This window comes from Erpetoichthys calabaricus, chromosome 18, assembly GCF_900747795.2.
Source record: "Erpetoichthys calabaricus chromosome 18, fErpCal1.3, whole genome shotgun sequence".
In the NCBI taxonomy this organism is placed as follows: domain Eukaryota; kingdom Metazoa; phylum Chordata; class Cladistia; order Polypteriformes; family Polypteridae; genus Erpetoichthys; species Erpetoichthys calabaricus.
The window spans coordinates 7,619,267-7,632,667 of record NC_041411.2 but is presented as its reverse complement, the minus strand read 5'-3'; the positions used below and the strand labels follow the sequence as shown (position 1 = coordinate 7,632,667).

At 35.1% G+C, this 13,401-nt stretch overlaps 1 protein-coding gene across 1 annotated transcript; it reads right to left on the bottom strand.

Annotated features, from left to right (window-relative positions):
• Positions 1 to 223: 223 nt before the first annotated feature.
• Positions 224 to 12,621, bottom strand: LOC114668847 (uncharacterized protein C22orf15). The gene is made up of 5 exons (XM_028824826.2): positions 12,474 to 12,621; positions 10,179 to 10,265; positions 8,258 to 8,380; positions 5,569 to 5,643; positions 224 to 914 (listed from the first exon to the last, which is right to left on the bottom strand). Exons 1-5 carry the CDS (start codon positions 12,619 to 12,621, stop codon positions 751 to 753), a joined length of 597 nt encoding a protein of 198 aa, XP_028680659.2. The 3' UTR covers positions 224 to 750.
• Between the last annotated feature and the right edge of the window lie 780 nt (positions 12,622 to 13,401).

Below are 13,401 nucleotides of genomic sequence, written 5' to 3'. Positions count from 1 at the left end.
GGAATCCATGCAGCACCCCCTGGCAGCCACCCCAGCTCCCAACTGAGCTGTGGAGGACTCCATCTCCCATGGAGCTCTACGGGAAACTGAGGCACCATCGTCAGCCAGGGAGGCTGCCACCAAGCGCTCTGGGGGAGGTACTGAGATGCCCATGGTAGCTCCACCGGAACATATGTAGAAGGGGCGTCCCGGCCGGGCATGGGACCCAGCCACCCGCCACAGTGTTTATTTTAGATAGATTGTTTTTGGGCATCAGATGAGCCATTAATATCATGATGCTATATGAGCTCTAACAATTTCTCCATATCCACTTTATATATAAATAAATGCTGTTTACATGACATGCTAAAGTCCACCTTACTCATCAAAGATCAATAGGAGCTGGTTGAATACTGTAAAAAGTAAAAATCCTTCTTCCTAATTCCATTCTAACAATTTTTGTTGTAACAACAATATCATTCATTTGCAGAATGATAGGAGATGATACTCATCAGAGATCCAAAATGGTTCACAATTCACAGTTTTTTTGTCTCATTTTTAAAGTTTAATAGCACTGATGTATTCCATAAGACATACAGGTTTGATGGGAGCCAAAGTATCTTTCTATTTCAAGTTTTCCCATTGAGTTTAAAAATCATGCAGGCATACTCAATTACAAAATATTTATCATTATTATATAATTCCGTTTTACGGTGTACTTGAACATTTTTTTTATTTCTAACAGATTTTCCAAGTGCTAGGGCATTTCTCTTAATTTTTGTAATTTATGCCAGTATTCTTTTTGTTCCCAGGCAGTGTTTTATTCTTGCTTGCTTGGTGACTATTAGCAGATTCTTTGACTTGACGACTTCTTCTAGAAAGAGAAGTACGTTTATCAGCTCCTTTCTGTGGGTTGGACAGTTTCTGTAGAAAATCTGAAAGAGAAGGAGACGCACTTGTTATCCTGCTAATAGTGGGTAGCACTGTCATTTTCATCCTGGTTGATTTACGGAATGTGATTTGCATCATTATTGTACCCACAGGGTCTGACATTTTCTTTTTCTAACATCCACAGCTGTATAAAGCATAAGCAAAATAACCATTGTCTAATGGTGATGGAGGGATAATTTTGAAAATTTATCTGGCCTTTGTTTCTTGGATACACATAATGTTATTTTCAGGTAGCCCAGTATTCTTCCAAAGAACCATGTCCTGTGCCAAATACTGGCCATCTAATCAGTGTTCTTCGGTAATAAAGTCTATATTGAAACATTTGTTTAGTCATTCAGTCCATCATTTGTGAGCTGCTGAAGGCTATGGAGCACTTTACATTTTCATCTCACTAAGCTCATTCCGTTGTTCTAACCGCATGACTATATAACATTAAGGTTTTTATTTTCAGCAGGTCATTTTACAATCATTTAGCTTATGTTACCATGATATTCTTATGATCTGTAGAATACAGCAGTGCCTAAAAAAGTCCTTACAACCCTGTACTGTATTCTTAGATTGGTTTAAAACTAGAGTGGAGCCAAAATATCCCCTGCCGCAACGGAAGTGAATTTAAAGCAGATGAAATTAATGCACCTCTTTCTTCAAAACATACTAAATTAAAAAAAACGAAAATGTTTTAAGTAAATAAAGGTTATATCATCAAGAAGGAGTTTATTGGCTTGAATTTTCTAATAGTGTCATGTCATTAGGCAGTTACATTGAAATTTTCATTTGTTTTTATCGACAATGATGATCTGCATTTTGCTCATATTATCCATTTACTTATGTAGAATCAGTTAAGTTACTAGTGGCCTTGCGATACTCTTGTACCTAGTCTAGGAGCTGACTCCTACCTTTCATCCATTGTAGCCACCAGCCAGAATTGGTGTCCAGTTCTGCACAATCCTAAATTGGAATACCAAGTTCCAAAAGTAAATGAAAGGATAGATGGAAGCATTGTTATTGAGGTGACAAAGTAGTTGAGCTGTTAGCGCTACTTCATTGTAGCTCCCAAAGACTGGATTGAAGTGCCTGCTTGATCACTGTATTTGGAATTTGCTTGTTCTCTGGATATCCTTCTACATCACAAATACATGTACAGTATATTAAGTTAACTGACACAATATGAGTGAATGCGTATAAGTGCATGAATGGGCCCTGTGATGGACTGACGCTCCCTCCAAGATTCCTTTTTACTTTACCCCCAGTGCTGCTAGGACTATCTTTGGGTCACAGCTAGTCATGTCAGTAAACAGATGGATGGATGGATAAACTGTTAATATAGCACATAACTAAGCGTCTCTTTGTTAGTAATTTATATACCTATCTTAAAAGTCTACCTATATCCTGAAAAATGCCAGATTTAATGTAAAATATATAAAGATTCAGAGTCTTTTAGTTTATACGCATTACTTTTGTTAATTGCATCTTAATGACAAATTAAATGTATTTAAAAGAAAATTCTGTTTTTATCATATTTTAATGAAAAATAGCATCAACCCATCTCTTCTTGTCTACAGTATAACTAAAACTAGGGAAAGGACATGATTCTCAGACTATATAATACACTAGAAAGATAAAATCTGGAGTACTTTGTACAGTTCTGGGCATCATAGTACAAAATGGACATAACAGAAGTAGGAGCTGTGCAGAAGAGAGCAGCCAAGTGATCCGGGGATTAAAGGGCATGTCACATAGCCTCAGGGAATTAAACCTTATTAGTCATGAGAAATGAAGGCTGTGTGAGGATCTAATTTAGATGTTTAAAGTTTTTAAAGGCATTGATAAAGTTGATTCGTCAGAATTCTTTCATTTAATGTGGGAATCACATGTTCAAAGACATTGATGGAAATTAAGTGGAAGTGCAGGGAGCACTTAATCACACAAAGAGCAGTGGGAATGTCGAATGAACTACTGATTCACAGGGCAAAAGCAAAATCCTTTCAATCATCAGAGGTTTTGTGTTCTCTGTTCTAATTCTAATTTCATTTCAGAAGATGTCATTTTCCAGCTAAAGAAAATCAACCTAAAAATCAAGAGAACACTGATTAATTTTCCAGCTTTGTGTGCTGCTAAATCCATACACATCTTGTTGTATATCTTTTTGCCAAAGTTCTATTAAGGAACATACAAAAGTTTGAAGTAAATGCTATCACTTTGGACTAATTCAGTAAACAGAAGCAATATATATATATTCATTGCATTCGTAGTCTGAGTCCCGACCTGATTGTATGGGTGGTTACCTATCAGGTAACGCATGTGGTTGGCCTGCCATTCGGCAAACATCTGCCACGGGGCCCTCTTCACTTGCGAGAAGCAGATAATGGAATGTTGCATAGTTTACTGTCAAATAATGCAAACAGTAAACTATGCAATATATATACAGTATATATATATATATATATATAAATCAAATTAAATGATGATTATCTGCGGTGGGTTGGCACCCTGCCCGGGATTGGTTCCTGCCTTGTGCCCTGTGTTGGCTGGGATTGGCTTCAGCAGACCCCCGTGACCCTGTGTTCGGATTCAGCGGGTTGGATAATGGATGGATGGATGGATGATGATTATTACATATGTTTAACCTGCAACCTGTGTTCTCTCTGAGCTGCATTTTTTCTGCCCATCTTCAAAAAGTTTACAGATACAAAAAATATAACAATTTAGTCAATGTGATATTTTGTATTTATAGAAAGTTAAAAAATATATATCTTGCTCAAAACTGTGAAGTCATCAAGTCCAAACCGAATAAACTAAACCATAACACTTTTTTGTATTGTCTCTTCAGGTTCTCTAAGGAGGAATTTGGATTACTTCACGACCCTGTTCTGAAAAACTGGTCATTAATCAGTGTCAAGAATGCATTATTGATTATTTTCAATGTGTGTGGATGTTTAGTATACAGGTATGTTACTATTTTTAATTTTCAATTTGTAACTTTTTTGGTCACATCATGTGATTGCCATATTGCATAGTTTTTTTTTTATTTTGTGTGTGTTTACTTTTGTGGGTGTCAACATTATAGAACTCTTCATTGCTATGATGTTATGTGGGTGTTAGACAAATAATACATACATCAAGTGACCCATGACACCATAGCAGCCAGGATATAAAAGATAGTTAACATGCATTTCACAGGGTCCAAACTTTAAACAATTAAAGGAAAGATCTTGTGAGAGACGGGCACTCAGACAAATCAGAAAACAAGTTAGCAAATGATTCTGCTTTTCACTTTGATTTTGAGTAATGTCCGTTTAACTTTGGAGACTAATATTTTGCTCTTGTCCAACATCCACAATAATTTGTTTCATTTTGCCTTTAAAAAAGGACATCTTTTTATCTCTGCCATTTGTTATCAAAATTTCTTCAATACAACATGTAGTATGTCCCATTCAAACACAATACGTAGTAATGTAAATTATAGGTTTAATTTTGCACCTGGGATTGTACTTTTATATACAAACCAATGTTTATAAAGGAGGATAGCCCCTCTTTGTTTAAGCTACTTGTTTCCTCACCTGCCTTTTGACCACTGTACATCATCAGTGGGCATGTTCATATGGATATGGATATGCATATGAATACTGACTTAAAATGTCAGTATATACTGATATCACTAGATACTGATTCTCTGTGCAAGAGAGGACAGAGCCGGCTATACTTCCTTAGAAGACTGGCGTTCTTCAACATCTGCAATAAGATGCTGCAGATGTTCTATCAGACGGTTGTGGCGCTCGCTCTCTTCTACACAGTGGTGTGCTGGGGAGGCAGCATAAAGAAGGACACCTCACCCCTGGACAAACTGGTGAGGAAGGCAGGCTCTATTGTAGGCATGGAGCTGGACAGTTTGACATCCGTGGCAGAGCGATGGGTGCTCAGCAGGCTCCTATCAATTATGGAGAATCCACTGCATCCACTAAACAGGATCATCTCCAGACAGAGGAGCAGCTTCAGCGACAGACTGCTGTCACCATCCTGCTCCACTAACAGACTGAGGAGATCGTTCCTTCTCCACACTATGCGACTCTTCAATTCCACCCGGGGGGGGTAAACATTAACATTATTCAAAGTTATTGTCTGTTTTTACCTACATTTTTATTACTGTTTAATTTAATATTGTTTTTTTTTTTTTTGCATCAGTATGCTGCTGCTGGAGTATGTGAATTTCCCCTTGGGATTAATAAAGTATCTATCTATCTATCTATCTATCTATCTATCTATCTATCTATCTATCTATCTATCTATCTATCTATCTATCTATCTATCTATCTATCTATCTATCTATCTATCTATCTATCTATCTATCTATCTTAAAATGATGCTTTAATTCTCCACAACTTGTATTTAAGTTTCTGTTTCTGTTGCAAAGCTAGAAAACCAAAAGTCAGATATATCAGGAAAATATCATTGAAGATCTGTTTTACTTATATTTATATTCAGTTTCTACTAAGACATTGTGTAAGCATATGAGTTTAATAAGCCATCAGTTTGTGTTTCTCTAAAATTTTATATGAATTTACTTAACTAAAAAAGTGTAAATATTTGTGTTAAAAAAGCAAGTAAATTTTGGGAAAATCTACTGAAATTCATCCTTACCTGAAACATCAGGGTAGTGCTTTCCTAAGTTTAATAATAATGATTCATATCTGTTGTTTTCATTGCTCTCACCTCCTAAAAGAGACATAAAAATCCATGAAAAAATAATTGTCAGTTATTAATTTTGCAGAGTTTGTCCTATTCTTATATGAGTGCATGAGGTAACCTTTCTCCCAACATCATTACTTCATTCTCACCATTTTTCCTTTCTTAATGTATATCTCTTTAATACTTGGTGAGGTCCCTACAAAACATATAGAGCCACATATGTCTCCTGAAGTAAAAGCTAGGGAAAATAAAATATTGGCCATATGTGGTCTATTAGAAGTGGTGGAAAATGTAGGCTTCGACATATGACCAAACAGTTATAAATGAGCCCAGTGTTGCAATGGCAGAAGTAACCCATGTAATACACTCTACTCCCAGTTCCAGCCATTCTGTCAGCCTAGTCAATAGAAAGGATTCCTCACAACCAATCGGGCAGAATACACCATTAAAACAATGTACAAATTTTACCCGTATTGCATTGACTGCATAAGGTGGCAGCACCTTTGAGTAGAATTAGAAATAGGATATGTCACTAATTTAAAAATTTCAAGCCAAAGATCAGAACCAGACAGAGGAAAAGTTAACAAAACAGTATTTTGGATTTTTATCAAGAATCATATTCAAGAAATTGTGCAGGAAATTGTGCTTGCTAAAAATGAAAAGGAACACATGACTAGAGAGACAGAATTCTTAGTCAAAAAAACATGGAAAGAATATTAATTACTGGGAATTCAATATATACAAATGATGAATGCAAAGGTCTTTTGAGAGAATCCATAATCTTGGACTTTCAGGAAGTGCACAACTTGACCTTTATAAATTTGATGGGGTGATGTCATGTGCCACACAGTTTTGTTTCTGGGTCTGGTTCCGGTACTATCATATGTGGTTATTGATTATAGGATTATAGACTTTGTTTAGTTTGCTCTGAGGTGTGTCACTGTAGGCAAACCTTTTTTGTTTTTCTTTTTGCCCCTTATGGTTTGGTTATACTGCCACCTTGCATTTTGACTTTGGGGTAAGCCTAATTTTGGTTTCTTGGCCTCATTGGAGCATTAAGATCTAGTATTTTAGTACAGCCTAGGTTTTGAGTTTTATTGACCCCAGCGGAAGTTAGCAATTACAACTGTGTTCATTTGGAACACAAACAGAGCAGATTTAAGAAAATCAATTCTGCAAAGATGTGTAGTGGATAGATATGTTATGCTGTTTCCTTGTTTCCAGTTTGACTACTGGGTGGCAAATATAAAGTGTTATGAGACTGGAAGGAATAAGAATAAGAAAAAAATAAACCACATCATCTTGGTATGTCATGGAAAAGAAATTCTTCCCTAACCCCACTCTCTATGCTTTTCTTTGCAGACCAGTGGCAAGTAATTGCCACCAAGTAAGTAGAAATCTGCTGATTTAATACTCAGTAAAGATTTGGTTCCAATATAAGAGACACTTTAGTGCTAAGCTGTTGCTGTCAATTGCACTCTTACACATGTAGCATATATAGGGATGTCATAAGAGCTGGTACTTTGGCACCAAGTCAGTACCAAACATCTGAAAACATAATGGTACCAGTTTTTATGGTATTGGTATATATATGGCCAACTTTCCTAAGCCAATTCCTGCTGTTGAGAACATATTTCACAACAATAAAGATATAAGTAATATCTCCAAATTTAACCAGTTTCTTCAGAGTTGTGGCATCATTTGAAATAGCACTTTTCATTTAATGTTTTAGGTAATAAATGAAAAACATTTATTGATAAATACACTCATCAATCTGTGCGAAACATGATCCAGTTCAACTATAAATTGTGCATTGTGCAAATATATCTCAATTTACATTATACAAAATAAACTTGCGAATGCTGACCTGTGAATGGGCTATATTTTTTCGTAACTTACTCAATATTGCTGGCATATTGCCTTATCTTGCTTAATTTACCTATCATAACACAGTGAAAAAGAGCATCTTGTTTTAGTTTAAAGCGGATAAAACAAAATCACATTATGGGGAGTAACTCAGAACTTCTTTGGAATAGGGCGGATGTTCATTAATATTGTTAATTAAACACATGGATCCTCATCTTAAATTTAGGATGCCTGAATATTTCAAATTCTCTAACTAAGGGAAGGTCGATTCTGAGTTGGATGCATATTAAGGCTATTTGCATTGTAAATCATTTGTTGTAATAGAAATAAAAAAATAAGAATAAAAACATAACTCAGGATTCAGAAAGTCAATGCATAAATGAGAGTAAGTCTACCTCAGATAAAGGGACATATCAATAATAAGAAATCAGTGCAATACTATAGTGATTTTTAATTTTAATAGTTTAAACTTTGTCATCAGTAATCACTAATGCATTATGTAAACACTGACTTAATGTAAAATAATTGAAAACTTTCCTTCCTTTTCATCTCTAATGCAGAAAATGCCTGTTTACATTTTGCCGTTTATAGTACAAATTTAAAGATAATGGATTTATAATGAAAACTAAAACATTTTCTAGTGAGTACAAGACTTTCAAAACTTGACACTGTTACATAATTTTGTTGTTAATAACTAAAAGCAAATTATAATATATATAACCATAAAAAACAAAAAACAAGATCTGTAGTTAGAACACTAGATCCTATTACTTACGTATAACTTGAATTAGGATATAATCATGTCTCTCCTTTAAGAAGCTGTTGGTATATTCAGAAGAATTTTCCCTCTCACTCAGATTCACAAGGGTACCCAGTTCATCTATTAGATCTACACAAGCTGAAGAACAGAATAGAGACAGAAAAAGAAAAATATTACTTTTGAGCAATCCACATTGAATCACAAACAAGTGAGTTTTCATTTTGCTCCTGTTTAACTTCAAAGAAGACACAAGATTGCTTTATGACCTTGGGTATTTGGGGACATTGTCCAGCTGCAGACTGGAGACTGGTCTGATCAGATCACCTCCTGGAGGGTACTGCACATTGGATATAATTCTGCTTGATGCTGTGAAATGATTGCTTGGGAGAGACCTTGCTGATGCAAGACGAGCACCTCGTGTCAGGTTGCTATGCTCAGTCTTCCCATGGTGTGAAACTTGATGATCTGAAGGTTAAATTGTCACATTTGTTGCTTCATTCTGCTTGTACTTTCATTAATTCAGATCTCCATTGGCAAAAATGCAACTCTAAACCTGCACGGAACCTCCAGCAACCTCCATCACACAACAGACTTTCTCCTATTTGAATCAAATGATTCAGATTTTGACTTGTTAGTCCATAGTTCTTGCTGCTATTGTTCAACTCCCCAGTCCTTGTGTTTTTGTACATTAATGATTCTCTTGGCTTTGTTTCTACTTGAGGGGAATGGCTTTTTCACAGAAGATCTTGAATGATGTGTTTTTTTTCTAATAAAACTTACCCTAGGTGTAAAATGGTGTTCCAGTGGTTTGTATTAGTTCAGAGTTGATAACAATGTGGGACTTTTTAAGATTTTGAGTGGTCACCAGTTTCATGTATCTCTTATCTGCTGCGCTTAGTTTCTATACCCAACCAACTTAACTTCAAGTCCTCAACTTCTACCTCCCTGTGCTTCTTCAGAAGAACTTGGACAATATATCTTGAAACTCCTGTTTGTTGTGAAATTTCTTCTTGGAAGACACACTGCTGATTCAGGTGACTTCTTGTGGTTGGTTGCTGTTCTCAGTGTTGCCATGGTGTTAAAATGAATGATTTAAAGATTAAATTGTTACATTTGCCACACCTCCACCTTTTAAGTTTGGTTGTCCTTCACCAAGTTTGATTCCTTCCACACCCTTTTGTGTTTCAGTTAAAATGTTTAGTTTAATCGGCTCATAATGTCATTGATAGCTTGTAATCTTAGTTTAACCATGCACTGGACTACAGTACAAACCTACGAAGTAATCAAATTTTGATGTGAAAAACTGTATATTACTTAGTTTGTTTCTTTAACCAAATACAAAACATTCTCTGTTCCATTAACTTTTTTGTGAAATGAATGTTTGGAAATGTGAAATTTGCCATTTTTGTCTAATGCATGGGACAAAATAAGCATCTAAGTCCAAAATTTATGTAAACAATCATGTGAGACCTTTGCATGTTCTGCATCTACATGTTTTTTCTCTCTTTTTTGGAATTACATGTGAATTTACATTACTTACATTTTTAGTAGCTTTGCTTTAAAATTGTGTTCTTAATTTTTACTGGATTGTTTTCTTATAGAAATCAGTTACTGGGGGAAATAAAAATTAAAACAACTAAATCTGCGTGTATTCAACATTTTTATCCAAAGTGGTTTACATATTATATAATATTTTCCATGTTTCTTATGGAATTGCAGGATGTTTAAGTAACTCTTTATAGAGTTCATGATAAATAAGTATTGATTATTAAAACGATATTCCTACTGCCTAGCCACATGCAACAATCTCTTAAAGGACTTAAATGTTTATGTGAACTTAGATTCTAAAGTATTACATTTCACTAGTTTGTATTGCAAATGACTCTTCTTCATAATATGGATTCTTCATAATAGTTTGATTGATTCTCAGTCTCACCTTCAGCCTCACAGCCACAGCGTTCTTTCAGGGAGTGGAGAAAATTGACAGTTCTGCAGTTTGGGTTAAATATTTCTCTTTGGTCTTCTGTAAAAACAGTAATAATAATTAAGCAGTCAATACATGTAACTTTTATAGTGGTGATTTCAAATTAAAATAAAATATAATTTGATAGTAACAGATTCAAACGGCACGGTGGTGCAGTGGTAGCGCTGCTGTAAGGAGACCTGGGTTCGCTTCCCGGGTCCTCCCTGTGTGGAGTTTGCATGTTCTCCCCGTGTCTGCATGGGTTTCCTCCCACAGTCCAAAGACATGCAGGTTAGGTGCACTGGTGATCCTAAATTGTCCCTAGTGTGTGCTTGGTGAGTGGGTGTGTTTGTGTGTGTCCTGCGGTGGGTTGGCACCCTGCCCAGGATTGTTTCCTGCCTTGTGCCCTGTGTTGGCTGGGATTGGCTCCAGCAGACCCCCGTGACCCTGTGTTCGGATTCAGCGGGTTGGAAAATGACTGTCTGACTGAGATTCAAACTTTCAGGTATGATCACCTTGGAACTAAAACCTTCATGTATTAAAGTCAATGTTATTCATTAAATAGTTTACATTTTTGGTAGTAGTGAGTATTTAACATCTCTGGAGTAATAGCTTCTGCTCTAATTTGGTTTGCTAGACTTAAAAGATATACTTTAAACTTTAATTTAATCTGTGCCTTTACTTTGAACAATATTGTGTAGTCTTGTTCTGTATAGCTGTTGTTAGTGTATATACTTTTTTCTAGCTACTTTGTCAAAAACTTGGAACAATGTACCTTGTTTTTATAATTTAATACCACAGAAATCCTACGTTTGTATAGCTCCTCTAAACAATTATTGTGTAAAATCTTAGATGTTCTTTAAAAGCCCTATAGATTGCTGTCACTGATTCATTTCCTGCATTTTCTATCAGGGTTTTTTAGATTTGGTATTGCTTAATTGCCATATTTCATCTTGTATTCTAATGCTGCTAACCCTGTATAGCTCCTTGTGGTAGTGTATACTAATAGTGGAATATTAGGAGAGCTATCCAGTACAGTTGAGAGTATGATAAAGTGCAAGTGCTGTCAAGAAATACATTTTCCAAGTGGAAATATTTTGCCCCAAACTAAAAACTCACTGACTAAACCCACCACGGGAAGCAAATTTGCAGACCTCTGCCAAGTCCCAAAAATATCTCCTAGGGGCACTTCCCAAATAAAGTGTAGATACTGTGACTAAATAAACTTTCCCAAAGGGATAAAATTTGGAATGAATTATTAATGTATGGCGCCCCTATACAAATGGGGAATCTGCAAAATCGCGTTAAGCTGTGTGGATATGCTTATTGGGCAAATGCAAAAATACACATTCAGCTTTACGTTTTAGATTAAGATTGATTGATCAATATATTTATTATTGACAAACTAGAGTTATAGACAGTGGCATTGTAACATACAGTATTCTTGTGAGAGCATGAACAAGACAGCTCACCACTAATCTTTTTGTAGCTAACAGAATTATGTCAGACATCCCTTGGCATAATCCTGAGCTAGGACATGTGCTATCCACACTGTGATGCTTCAGGCATGCAGAAATAAGAAAATATCACACTTAAAATACTTTACTCCAGAGTGTTTGTTTAGGGTGGCCTACAGCCTTGACTTAAATACAAAATTCAAAAGAGGCATCTTTCATTTATTTTAATATTTCTTTTATATCCTCACATACTTCAAAATACTTTCCAACATAAGGTGACAGTGTAGGAATTCCAATTAAAAATATTCATATTTAAGGTGACAGTTATCCTAAAAATAACTAAACAGAAAAAAACAGTTGAAACACATCATTCAAACTTATAACCCTGGTTTAACACAGACATACAAACTGCTTAATTGGAAATGAATATACTATACTCTTTACTTAGTTTCCAGCTATGCAAGATATTTTTTGTTATATATATATATATATTCATTCTTTCTTTCAACATATATATATAGCTTTTTATACAGTATTATGAATCCTGACAGTATTAATTAAATAATTTTGAAATAAAAGGTTTCAGAAACAAAGAATATTTAATTTTACTAAGTAATCACAGTAGCCATTACTGCGGAGATTGTAGGCATTTAACCGTCATAGGCAGTGGCAACGGATGTAAGACAGAAGGCCTTTTGAATACACCAGTAGAGTGCTCAGCCTGAGGGGGAAAAAACGCATATGAATAGCAATGAAAAGGAACAAACTTTGCCGATTCTGAAAACATAATCTAAAATTCTTTGTAACTTACCTCCAAACCTTACAGTTACAAACATTTTCTCCGGAAAAAAAAACAGATTATTTTCAATCATCCAAAAAGTTTTTGATTGATTTTTTACAAACTTTTGTGCTTGCTGTGACTCTGGTCTGACCAGCTCAGAATCTGGCGCAGTCTCCATAAACACTAGTCACAAAAGAGCTTTGAAGTTCCTGTTGTTGACTACACTCATGCTTAGTGACGAAGCCCAGTTATTGTTAAAGAGTTTTAATTAATCCTCAGTGTGAAACTGACTGGACTAAAAACATTCTGAATGGTGCAATTAAAATTAATATGTAGTTAAAAATAATGGTTGCTACTTTTAAACACATACAGTACAATACAATTCATTTTGTCATTTCATTATTTTATTTTATATGTTTATTAGATGTAAACAGTGGATGTTTTCTCTGCTGGAATGTTACAATTTGAAAGCTCACCTGCACCTACTTACTTACATTCTTTTATTTGCCTGTGGATGGTGATGTTTCAGGGAAGGTGCTGGTTCGTTTCCCATCTTAAAGTTTCAAAGGTGGTATCATTAAAATGCTCTTAATGGTTCCTTAATGCATTTAATGTTTGTATAATAACAAAGCTATCTTTGCTCTTAACTTTAATTGGTTGTGTTACATTTTTTTCTTACATGAATGTAGCTGAAGAAGTCTCCCTTTATGTAGTAGAATTGCTGATCTTCTAATTTGATTGACGATTTTCTACAGCATGCACATTGAACGTTGCAAGGGACCTCTCATGTAGCTTCTGTGATTTCACAGAATTGCACTAGTTTAGTGAATCTGCAAAGTTCACTTTTACTTAGATTTATTGATCTATGAATTGTTTATTCATTTTTTTTAGGAAATGCTTTGTTCAATTTGGATTAGTATAATTTATTAATTTTTGTGATTTATTAATATTTAGTTGA